Here is a 12191-nt window from a genome sequence, read left to right as displayed (position 1 = left end):
CACACCCAGAAGTGCTCAAGGCAGACTCTAGTGGTTGCCTGGGGACAGTACGGGGGTCCCAAGGATCAAACCTGGGTCGGCCACAACAAGGCAAGCCCCTGACCAACTGGACTCTCTCTCTGGTCCAAATTTTTAAAATTTTGGACCATACCTGTTGGTGCTCAAGGCTGACCCTGGCTCTGCGCTCAGGGTACACTCCTGGCGGTGCTCGGGGGACCAAATGAGATGCCGGGATCAGACTCAGATCAGCCGCGTGGCAGGCAAATGCCCTCCCCGCTGTGCTATTACTCTGGCCCTGGACTCAAAACCCTCACTCATGATCACCAACATGCATCCGTGAGCAAGTGGGCTTCCAGTTCTTTCTTTAGGGTCATTCCCTGAGTCCCCTCGACCCGCCGAGGGGTCCCTCCCCTGCACCCCACGCTAGGGCATGAGAAAACAGGCGGGTGGGAGAGGCATGGTGGGTGCCCTGCCCCAGACCTCGTGCCCGAGTAAGGCAGAGCCACATGGGAACCGTCTGTCCCACATCCCCTTCCGCCACCTGACCAGGTCCCAAGAGGCACAGGGGAAACTGAGTCGGGACTCTGTTGCTGGGATGCCTGAGCCTGGGGCGGGGGAAGTTTCCTATAGGTGGCAGGAAGGGTGCTGGCTCTCTGCAAGATGGGGGCCCCCTGCACCCGCCCCCTCTTCTGAGCCAGGGCAGTGTCTGAATGCCCTCTGCTTCTCCATGGCCTGAGATGCAGGAGGGGCCTGGGAAGGGCTCCCTGAATCCCACTGGAGACTGGCCACTGACCAATGGGGTGCGCCGGGGTGAGCCGCCTGCCTGCCCCACCACGGTGCTGGCCGGGCCGAGGGTGCAGGGCGTCTCGCGGGAACCGCATCTTGGCCACCCTCTCCCGGACTCAGGTCGGCTTTGTGGGGTCACACCATGGAGGGACACTGCGACCCCTGAGTCTCCTGCTGACCACTAACGGGCTCAGGGGCTATGATGAGAGTCGTGACTGCTCAGGGACCTTCTTTTTCAGTTTCATTTTCGGGGGGGGTGGGGAGGAAAATTTGGGGTCCACACCTGGCAGTGCTCAGGGCTTTTTCCTGATGGGACTTGGGGGGACATGTGGGTGCCAGAGATGGAACTCGGTTGGACGTGGGCAAGGCAAGTGCCCTACCCACAGTATTATTGCTCCGGCCCCGAAAGGCATTCTTTTTTTTTTGGTGGGGGGTTGGGGTCACACCCAGCGATGCACAGGGGCTACTCCTGGCTCATGCACTCAGGAATCACTCCTGGCAGTGCTCGGGGGACCCTATGGGATGCTGGAAATCGAACCCGGGCCCGCTGCATGCAAGGCAAACACCCTACCCGCTGTGCTACTGCTCCAGCCCCCAAGGCATTCTTTAACCAGAAGCAGAAAATGACTGGAAACTAGTGGGAACTCTAGCGAGGAGTGGGAGAAGGTAGCAGAGAGAAAGCTTCCCCAAGGAGGACCCAGGGAAGGACGAGGCTGGGGTACCCCCCGTCCCCAAGGAGCTCCCGAGTCTGAGCCAGGCAGGGTTTCGCGCTGGCTGGACACTGGAGAACTCTGAGGTCTGAGACAAGTGAGCCCACCTCTGCGCCCTGCCCTGGGAGTGGGAAGAACGGCCCCTCGGAGAGCCACAGGAGTGAGTGAGCTGCTGTCAGGAGGGGCTGGCATGGGGGAGCTGCTTCTGGAGTTAGGGCCATCACCACCACAGCCACGGCGGGGGCTGGATTTCCAAGGCAGCAGGGCCTCGGGGAGGGGGTTGGTCAGAGAATCCGGGAAGGGCAGCACCAAATACCGAGTCCACGATCCTTTCCAGCAAGCTCCTGTAAACCTCTGAGCTGGCCCCGACACCTTGGGGACGGTCCCCTGCACACAACCCACATGGCCACCGCCCCCGTCCCGGGGACGGTCCCCACTTACAATCAGCATGATCACCAGCTGGTTCTTCTTGGCCACCTGCGCGTGGGAGAAGATGCAGTCCAGCACCTGGGACATGTCTGGCTTCAGCTGCTCCCTGAGGTTGATGACGCACTTGTCGTAGTGGGCTGGAAGGACACAGAAGGTGGCGCGGGGTCAGGCTGGGTCCCTCCAGCCCGAGGGCTCGCGGGTCCCGGGGTGGGTGGCAGCGCTGGCTCTTGCCTTGCTGGAAATGGTTCTCGACTTGGAGGTATTTTCGCAGGAGGTCCAGCACCACCGCCTTCATGTAGCCGCGGGTGCCGCTGCGGTACCTGCAGGACGGGAGAAGGAGGCCTTGACCCACAGGGCGGAGGCCTCGCCACCGGCTCGACCTGCTCGCACGGGATGCCGGGATGCCGGCCAGGGGCGCCTGACCTCGACGGGAGGGAAGCAGAGGGTCAGGGGCGGTGTTCCCAATCCAAGGGCAGGGAAGGGCAGGTGATGGGTGGGGCCCACTCTGCAGGCCCCGAGGGGAGCAGGGGTGAGACCGACCGAGGGCACGAGATGAGGCAGAGACCAAGGCTGGGCCTTTGGAGGGCGCTGGCTCTTTCCAGGGAGGAGGAAAGGCACCGAGCACCGAGATGTGGAAAAGAGCCCGCCTTGCACGCGTGGTTGGAAAGAGAGACTTTCCACCAGCGGTCCAATGCTTGAAGACAGTTGGGCGCACACACACACACACACACACACACACACACACACACACACATACACACCACACTCCTTGACAGACTTTTGCCCAAAGACCTCGTTTCCCATCTCCTACGGAACCAAAGTTCAACCTGGCTGCTGCCCCAAAACATTCCTCCTCTCAATCATTTCTGAACCCGCCGGACTGGGATTCTTAGATGCGATGATGAGTTTTCAAGACTACGGAAATCAGCTTAATCCCAGCATCACCTCCAGTGAGAGAGTCACTGTCACTGTCACTGTCCTCCCGTAGATCATCGATTTGCTCCAGCAGGCCCAGTAACGTCTCCATTGGAGACTTTGTTGTTACTGTGTCTGGCATATCGAATACGTCACGGGGAGCTTGCCAGGCTCAGCCGTGCGGGCGAGATACTCTCGGTAGCTTGCCGGGCTCTCCGAGAGGGGTAGAGGAATCGAACTCGGGTCAGCCATGTTGGCTGTGTGCAAGGCAAACGCCCTACCGCTGTGCTATCGCTCCAGCCCAGTGAGAGAGTAAGAACCTAAAAGGCGAGTGAAATGCAGACGCCTCCTGACACCCCGCCCCCCTCCCCAACACAGAGAGAAGACAATTTCTGTGCACAGAAAAAAAAATCTGCAGCGAATTCAATTCGTGCATCACCTGTCCACGCCTTCAAGGCACTTCTCTGTGTCTGGAGGACTTGCTCTGGGCTAGTGGGTTCAAGGGTTCTGGCCAAGGGCTCCCCTCCCCACCCTCCTCTTCCTCTCTGGGGGAACCCATGCTGAGAGCTTGTTCCCCAGAGGTCACCCGTTAGGCGTCACGAGTCCCCACGAGACAGGAAGCTCCCTAAGAAGGAAGGACCAGCACCCGTGTCCCCCGGAATTCTGGACTGCATGGTGGACCAGTGGCGAAGGAATTTCTTCCAGTCTGGAAACACTTCAATCCCATTTCCGGCAGCAAAGTTTCCTCCCTGGGTGCTTCTGTGCCCGAGGGCCCTTCTTTCTTTTCATCATCAGGACAATTCCTTTTGCCCAGGATCTGCTCAATGGAAACAATCCTTCTGCCAACCTCCTTCTCAACAACGTCTCCAGTGAGGAGCTGTAGGGTCCTGGACATTTGGTCTCTCATTCTTCCCTATCTCCCACCCCTGCGCTATTTATTTATTTATTTATTTATCTTTTTGGGTCACACCCAGTGGTGCCCAGGGTTTACTCCTAGCTCTGCCCTCAGGAATGACTCCTGGTAGTGTTCAGGGGACCAAATGGGATGCCGGGCGTCAAACCTGGGTCGGCCACGTGTAAGGCAAACACCCTACCTGCTGTACTATCGCTCCGTGCCCCCCGCCCCCAACACGCACACACACATACACACGCTTTATTTAAGCACCATGGCTTACAAAGTCATTCACGAAGCATTTGTCTCAGGGACTCCCGCCTCCAAGCCCAATCTCACCACCTCTGCCTCCACCCGACTCCATTTTCCCAACCTCCCCTCAAGCCCGCTCCCCGTCGCGGGCCCCAAACAATTCCTTTTATCTTGCTCGTGACCACTGAACGGCTAACAAAATGATGTTAAAAATAAATAAATAAGTAAAACTTCAGGGGCTGAAGCGATAGCACAGCGGGTAGGGCATTTGCCTTGCACGCAGCCGACCCGGGTTCGATTCCCAGCATCCCATAGGGTCACCCAAGCACCGCCAGGAGTAATTCCCGAGTGCAGAGCCAGGACTGACCCCTGTGCATCATTGGGTGTGGTCCAAAAAGCAAAAAAAAAATAATAATAATAATAAAAAAAAACTTCAGTCAGCGAAAATGTGTGAAAATTGCTGCATCTCCCCAGGGGGACATAAGGTCCCTGTCAGAGGGTCATTGAACTGCTGACACGAGCTGAGCCTCCCGTGGTCATGCTTTTGTTAGTCAAGATTGGCTGGCTTCAGCTTGGAGCAGAAAAGTGAAAGGACTATGCGTTAATCCAGGCAATCATTTCTGCCCAGAGGGGAAAGGGTGTTGCTCCCTTCCGCCCTCCTCCCTCTGGAAAGAAAGATAGCGGCCACATGGGAGCCTTGTGGACAGCAGGTATGAGCCGGGGGTGTGGGGGCGACTAAAACCTCATGGGAAGGGGGGCCTTTCGCTCCGCCCTTCACGCCCTACCGAGGCCACCAGTTGCCCCCACGAGCGGCTCTCCAGCACAGCCACGGCCCCAGAAGCACAAGGACTTAATGCAGAACCCAGCAGCTTGGAGCAGAAAAGTGAACGGACTATGCGTTGGTCCAGGCCATCAAGTCTGCCGGAGGAGAAAGGGTGTTGCCCCATTCGCCCTCTCCTCTCTGGAAAGAAAGATGGCGGCCACATGGGAGCCTTGTGGACAGCAGGTATGAGCCGGGAGTGTGGGTGTGACTAAAACCTCATGGGAAGGGGGGCGTTTCGGTCCGCCCTTCACGCCCTACCGAGGCCACCAGTTGCCCCCACGAGCGGCTCTCCAGCACGGCCACAGCCCCAGAAGCACAATGACCTAATGCAGAACCCAGCAGCTTGGAGCAGAAAAGTGAACGGACTATGCGTTGATCCAGCCCATCAAGTCTGCCGGAGGGGAAAGGGTGTTGCCCCATTCGCCCTCTCCTCTCTGGAAAGAAAGATGGCGGCCACATGGGAGCCTTGTGGACAGCAGGTAGGAGCCGGGAGTGTGGGGGCGACTAAAACCTCATGGGAAGGGGGGCCTTTCGCTCCGCCCTTCACGCCCTACCGAGGCCACCGGTTGCCCCCCGCGAGCGGCTCTCCAGCACGGCCACGACTCCAGAACACAGAAACCAATTTCTTAACTATCTGACTTTCAGTAGAAATACTTCCAGGGTCAATAGGTAAAATAGCAGAAATCCAAAACCAACATTTAATTCTTGAACCCAGCTGTAGAAAGCAAATCACTTCACAATGCTTTTTCAGCATGTCTGATTTGGGGGGAGGGTAAACTCTAAATAATAGTGGTGAATCTTATTGAAACAATGAATCTAATCAAAGCAGATAGAGTGTTAACTAGAATTCATCTGCCTCACAGGGACGGGGAGGGGTGGGGGGTGGGGTTTTATTGGGGTTCTTCAGGGTAAAAAATAAGTTTTGGTAAAGGGAAATGTGTTTGATATTTGCATGACTGAGACATAAACCTGAAAGCTTTGTAACCTTTCCCACAGTGATTCAATAAATAAATTAAAAAAAAAAAAAAAAAAGATTGGCTGGCTTCTGCGTCCCCTCCCATCCCATCTGGGGAGCCCCTACTGGGGTGTGGGTACAGTAGAGTTTATTGATTTTTTTTTTTGCTTTTTTTTGGGTCACACCGGGCGATGCACAGGGGTTACTCCTGGCTCTGCACTCAGGAATCACCCCTGGCAGTGCTCGGGGGACCATATGGGATGCTGGGAATCGAACCCGGGTCAGCTGCATGCAAGGCAAACGCCCTACCTGCTGTGCTATTGCTCCAGCCCCTACAGTAGAGCTTAGAGATGCTGCTCCGGAAATGCGGGAGAGTGAACTGGGCGGTGGGCGAACACGGTGCCTCGGACCCTTTCTCCTCCGAGCTCGGATCCAAGTCCCCGAGAGCTTCACACTTCCCAGCTCTGGACCCACGCGGCCCTCGGAACCGTCTATGTGGGCCTTGGGCAAAGCAGCCGGGGGGAGGGAGGGGGCTCCACCGAGGTGGAGGTCCAGGGGGTGGTTTCAGAACAGGGGTCTGCCCAGACACAGCCGTCGTGGCCTCCGGGTGTCACTTGGCCCCTTCCCGGTGAGAGCGTGAAGACAGCCCGGCCTCACCTCTGCACCAGCTGCACGATGCTCTGGGTGTTCATGAAGAAGGCCTCCCGGTCGGCCTTGCGCTGCAGGGTGGCCGCGTGGCAGTCTAGGATGCTGGCTATCTGGACGGGAGGAGAGGACACGTCAGGACCCCCGAGGATTCCCTGGGGGGACCCGCCAGGGGCTCCCCAAGGCTGGTCGGAAATACGGCCGCCTGTCCCCTGCCTGGATTTGCTGGCGGCATCCCAGGAAGGGGAGCGAGCCCTAGGGGTGGGGGTGGGGGTCTCCCTAGCGAGATCCCTCTCTGCCAGGACGAAGCTGGGGACAGAGGAGGCGCTTCCGGACCCTGGGCAGAGATGGAGGCCTAAAGCCTGCTTCTGTTCATGTAATTCACTTTTGTTTTGGAGGGGGGAACACTCAGCAATGTTCCAGGGTGACTCCTCCTGGGCTGGGGAGATAGTACAGTGGGTAGGGCATTTGCCTGGCACCGGCCAGCCCAGGCTTGATCCCCAGCATCCCATATGGTCCCCAGAGCACCGCCAGGGGTGATTCCTGAGCATTGCTGGGTGTGGTCCAAGAAGCAATAAGTAAATAAATTCTTTAAAAAGGGTAACTCCTGGGGCTGGAGCGATAGCACAGCGGGTAGGGCCTTTGCCTTGCACGCGGCTGACCCGGGTTCGATCCCCAGCATCCCACAGGGTCCCCTCGAGCACCACCAGGAGTGATTCCTGCGTGCGGAGCCAGGAGGAACCCCTGAGCATTGCTGGGTGTGGTCCAAAAAGCAGTAAGTAAATAAATTCTTTGAAAAGGGTAACTCCTCCTGGCTCTGCACTAAGGCATCCCACCTGGCGGGGCTCGGGGGACCATCCGTGGTCCCAGGGATCGAACCCGCATCAGCGGTGTGCCAGGCCAGCCCCCCCACCTGCTACCCGACTGCTGCGGCCCTAGTGACCGCTGCTTGAGATGACAGTGAGGGCGCAGACAAGGAGGGAAGGGAGACGCCCAAGCCCCCACGCCGCGGGCAGCCGGGGTCTCGGGAGGGCGTGAGGCACTTGCCCACGGGGCCCGCGGGGGCGCCCCCTACCTGCTGGCTGGGGAACTGGCACAGCACCGACGTGATGTTGCTGGCGTACTGCGCCATGACCCGGCGGACGGCCTTCTCCACGGGCGCGGGGATGCGGCCCGACACGCTCGTCATGATCTCCTGCAGCTCCAGCAGCGGCAGTGTGGGGTGCCGAAGGGTCATCATGAGCTTCTGCACCCACTCTTTCAGCTGCGGAGGGGAGCGGGGCGTTGGCCCGGCCCAGCCAGCGGGTCGTGCCAGCTGTCCACGGCCCCCCACCAGCTGCCCCCCCACACACCCCCCGCCTCCCACAGCCCAGTGGCCTCCGGGATGGTTCACTGTGGAAGGCCCCCCCAGGCCCCGACCACAGGGGAACACCCCGGCTTCCCGGGGGGGGGGGGCAGACCCCCCTCCCGCCCTCTCCAGGTACCCAGAGATCCAGCCTGAGGCTAAGAGAAAACGGCCCCTCTGGGACCCCCGCCTGGGCTAGACGCAGCTCCTCGACCTCTCCTTCTCAGGTGACCCTCAGCAGCCGGAACCAACAACCCTCCTCCCGCTTTACACCCTCAGAAACGGGAGACAGTGAACGAGCCCCCCCGCCCCCCAGACACCTCCAGCTCCCAGGGGTGGCAGAGGGCTGGCGGCCGGTGAGCAAGGGTGACGATGCCGCCAGACCCACGATGGCAGGACATTCAGCCAGGAGGTGACACATGTACGAGGGCCCAGAGCAGGCATGTACTGTGGGTCCAGCGGCCACTACCGGGCGGTTTGGTCTACAGCGCCCAGACCCAGACCAGCAGACAGGCTAAGCGCCTGCCTCAGACTCTGCATGTGTGAAGCAGGGCAGGCTCTGAGCTGCTTGGAGCCTCCGTTTCCTCATCGGTGAAAGGGGAGCAAGGCCACTGTGACGGGAGGGTTAAAGGACAACATGTTTAGAGTGCCCAGAGCAGGAACTAGAACACATTATGCACCCGAAAGGGCTGGCCAGCACTGTGATGAAAAATAATAAAGCACCGTCATCACCGTCATCTGTCACAGTCAACGCCAGCACCAGCACCGTCACTAGTAACAACAGCACCACCACTATTACCAACACCATCACTGTTGGTGCTAAGCCAGGACATTAGGACGAGCCTCTGGACGCCGCCCTGCCAGCAGGAAGCAGAACCGAGGCCTCGCTTTTGAGTTAAGTGGGCAAGCAAAACTCGTGAGTCCGGATGATCTGGAGAAGTACAGCACGCATGTATGACACCCGCCTGGTCATACATTATCTTGGCAGTACAAGGCAGCAGTTTCGCCCTCTTACACATCCTTAATCTGGATTGGCCCTCAAGTGTCAGCATGAGCCTTCTCTTTGCCCTGGGTGTAACCAACCACAAGAAGGTGGGGGGCGTAATCTGGAGAGCCTGCGGGTCCTGCTCCATAGCCTCCTCTGACGTTCTAAATCATGACAACATAGCTTTGACGATGTAGCTTTGATAAGACAATGTATACCCAGATGTTCTTTGGACGAATGATTTGTACGCTTGCTACTGGTTATTTCTCTGGGGTAAAGTCATTAGGATGTAACTGTTAAAAAACAGAATAAAAGGAGGCCTCTGGAAGTCGCTCTTGGTCATGAGCCAGATCGATGCCTTGACCTCTGTGCTCTCCACATTCCTCTTGCGTGTCTTGTCCTTGTGCCTCTGCTCAACTGACCTATATAATTTATGCAACAACCACCACTGTCACTATTCTCACCCACCATCACCATTCTCACCACCTCGCTACTGTCCCTCGCCGTCTGACACCATCACTATCAGCAACACCATCTGTTACCATCAACACGACTCATCCCCGTCTCACTACCATGACACTCTCTTCATCATAGTTACCGCCACACTGCCAACACCTCCACCATCAACACTGTCACCGCCATCAGAATCCAAGTCGGCCTCATCACCTCCGTGGTCACCGTCGCCATCAGCACCACAATCACCATCACTGTCATCACTATATCCAGTCCATGACCTCACTGTCGCCACCCCGGTCGCCACCACCCACCAGCCCCACGCTGCCCATCATCACCCCCATCACGACGGTTCCCATGCCAGCATGAGCGGCTGTTCCAAGCTGCTCGGGGACGCAGCCCACTCCTGACAACCCTGTGACTGTCGGAGAGGGTTGGCAATGTTGAGAGCTTCTCACCGGTTTCCTCTCCATCCCAAACTCTACTGTTTTCAAGGGGCATGAAGGGGCAGGTAACATGGGAATGCTCAAATTTTTTTTATGTAGGGGCTAGAGCGATAGCACAGCGGGAAGGACATTTGCCTTGCATGTGGCCAACCCAGGTTCTATTCCCAGCATTCCATAGGTCCCCTGAGCACCACCAGGAGTCATTCCTGAGTGCATGAGCCAGGAGGAACCCCTGTGCATCGCCAGGTGTGACCCAAAAAGCAAAAAAAATATTTTTTTTAATGTAAAAGAAAGGCAACAGCAATCCCCACCACACGCAACGGCCAAGCAAATCATATCGATGTGCAGACCTTTGATAGAAGACCACAGAGGAACATACACCACAGTCTGGAACCAAAGGGCCCTTCCCGGAGTGTGGGTCCTTTAGGACGGCTACACGAGACTCGCCGATTCCCATTCCCACCTCCTGGAGACCGCAGGCTTCCGAGCAGAAGCAGCCCCTTTGGGCACACCACACGGACCCTACTCAAGTGCACGGGGGGGGGGGGGGCCTCACCCACCCATCACCCACCTTGATGCTGAAAATGGGCTCCGGCAGGCAGTAGCCGTTCATGACGTTGGTGAGGTTCTCCAGCACGCTGTGGAAAACCTGATGCAGCTTCTCGCCGAGGATGGGCATCGTGGGCTGGGCAGGGAGCTCCCCCGTGTAGGGCTCAGCCTGAGGAGACAGAGCCAGCGGTGAGACAGAGCTCAGCCTGAGGAGACAGAGCACCGGCACCTCCCGGGGGAGGGGACACGGCGGGCGTGGGGGGCACATCGACCCTACTCAAGCGCACGGGGGCCACGGTCCCTGCACCGACCACCCGAGTTGAGTTAGGACGAAGAGGAGGAAGCGCAGAGCACGCCTGGGACACAAACGGAACGGAAACGTGAACGTCTGCAGACCTCGGTCCCTCGGGTCGCCTCAGCTCGACATCAGGGGGGAACCGCATGCAGCCGGGCGACTCACCGCATGCACCTTGGAAGGGTCATCGAGTTCCAGCCGGGCCACCACACAGCCCGCCTCCAGCACGGCCCCAGGGCGCTTGATGTAGTGCACGCGGCCGCCCTCCTGCGTGCTCAGGGTCATGATCATCTTCATCACCTGCAGGAGAGGGACACTCAGGGGCCACACTTGGGGCAGGGTCGGCGGGGGGAGGGGTCACCTGAGGCCCTGGCACGGGGCACCTCTGGCGGTGCTCAGGGCCTGTGGCCACTCCCTGAAAGTAGGGCCAGATGGTTCCACACTCAGCCCAGTATTGAGGTGCTGCCTGGGCATCAGGGAGCACTGGGGGCTGCCAGATCCTCACCCGACAGTGCTCAGTGCTCATGAGTGCTCCTTGGTGGTACACTCGGGATCACCCCCGGGGCTCGCAGCCCTATGGGCTCCTTTCACAATGGTACATAACCCCCTGGGGGTGCTATTGGACGCTGGCCCTGAGGGGAGTCTGCTCTAAGGGCGTGGGGGTGGGGAGGCTGTGGGGTGGGCTGCCAGTGGCTGGACACCTGCGCAGACACCCCGCCCCTCTGAGAGTGCCAGCACGTGTCTTCCCCTCTCAAGCCTCAAAAAAAGTGGAAGTTGGGGCTAGAGTGATAGCACAGCGGGGAGGGCGTTTGCCTTGCACGCAGCCCACCTGGGTTCGATTCTCAGCATCCCATAGGGTCCCCCGAGCACCGCCAGGAGTAATTCCTGAGTGTAGAGCCAGGTGTGACCCAAAAAGCCAAAAAAAAGAATCACTTAATCACTTAATCCCCGTTATTCATCGATTTATTCGAGCGGGTGCCAGTAACGTCTCCATTCATCCCGGTTGCGTGCTAGCGTAGCCCAGTGGTATCTGTTCGTTCTAGGAACATGCAGAGCCTCAAACCGATCATTTAGGGTCTTGACGAAGAAGTCTGACCATCTTGTAGGTGGGCGTCCACGTGATCTTTTGATGTCTGGTGGAATCCAATCAGTAATGGCTCTAGTCCAGCGGTTGTCTGTAAACCTCATTACGTGTCCAGCCCATCTGATTTTTGATGTCTTGGCAAATGAGACAGCGTCCCTGATTCTTGAGCGTTGATGAAGATCAGAACTCCGGATTCTATCTCTCATTTGAGTGAATCATGATATTCCAAGCATAGTTCTTTCGATTCCTCTTTGAGAGACCCGAATAGCGTTCTCATCCTGTTTTCGTAGGGTCCAGGTCTCTGAGGCATATGTTAATGCAGGAAGAATAGTGGAATCAAAGAGATGTGCTCATAGCTGGAGGTTCTTTGTCCTTTTAGTTATTTCTTCAACCCCCTTGAAGGCATTCCAAGCCATTCTCTTCCTCCTGCGCAACTCAGGTGCCAGGTCATTCATCATGTTGATTTCTCGACCTAGGTATATATAACTGTTGCATTCGGAGATGGTGGTTCCGTTGAGAGCGAATGGAGCGTCAGGAACAAGGCTGTTTCTCATAAACATTGTCTTCGTAAGATTCAGCTGTAGTCCGACCTTTCCACATTCACGGTCAAAGTCCTTCAGCATTTGT

At 57.7% G+C, this 12191-nt stretch overlaps 1 protein-coding gene across 1 annotated transcript in view; it reads right to left on the bottom strand.

Annotated features, from left to right (window-relative positions):
- The window catches only part of ACACB (acetyl-CoA carboxylase beta), a 94292-nt gene that overhangs the window by 44717 nt on the left and 37384 nt on the right, over positions 1–12191 (bottom strand). The window contains exons 18-23 of the mRNA XM_056114498.1: positions 10646–10780; positions 10208–10354; positions 7483–7671; positions 6420–6520; positions 2157–2245; positions 1938–2062 (exon numbers count right to left, since the gene is read on the bottom strand). Coding sequence (XP_055970473.1) covers positions 1938–2062; positions 2157–2245; positions 6420–6520; positions 7483–7671; positions 10208–10354; positions 10646–10780 — 786 coding nt within the window. The remainder of the gene's footprint in view (positions 1–1937; positions 2063–2156; positions 2246–6419; positions 6521–7482; positions 7672–10207; positions 10355–10645; positions 10781–12191) is intronic.

This window comes from Sorex fumeus, unplaced genomic scaffold (assembly GCF_029834395.1).
Source record: "Sorex fumeus unplaced genomic scaffold, SorFum_2.1 ptg000025l, whole genome shotgun sequence".
Taxonomy (NCBI): Eukaryota; Metazoa; Chordata; class Mammalia; order Eulipotyphla; family Soricidae; genus Sorex; species Sorex fumeus.
The sequence above is the reverse complement of the archived record's forward strand: the minus strand, read 5'-3'. Positions and strand labels throughout refer to the sequence as shown.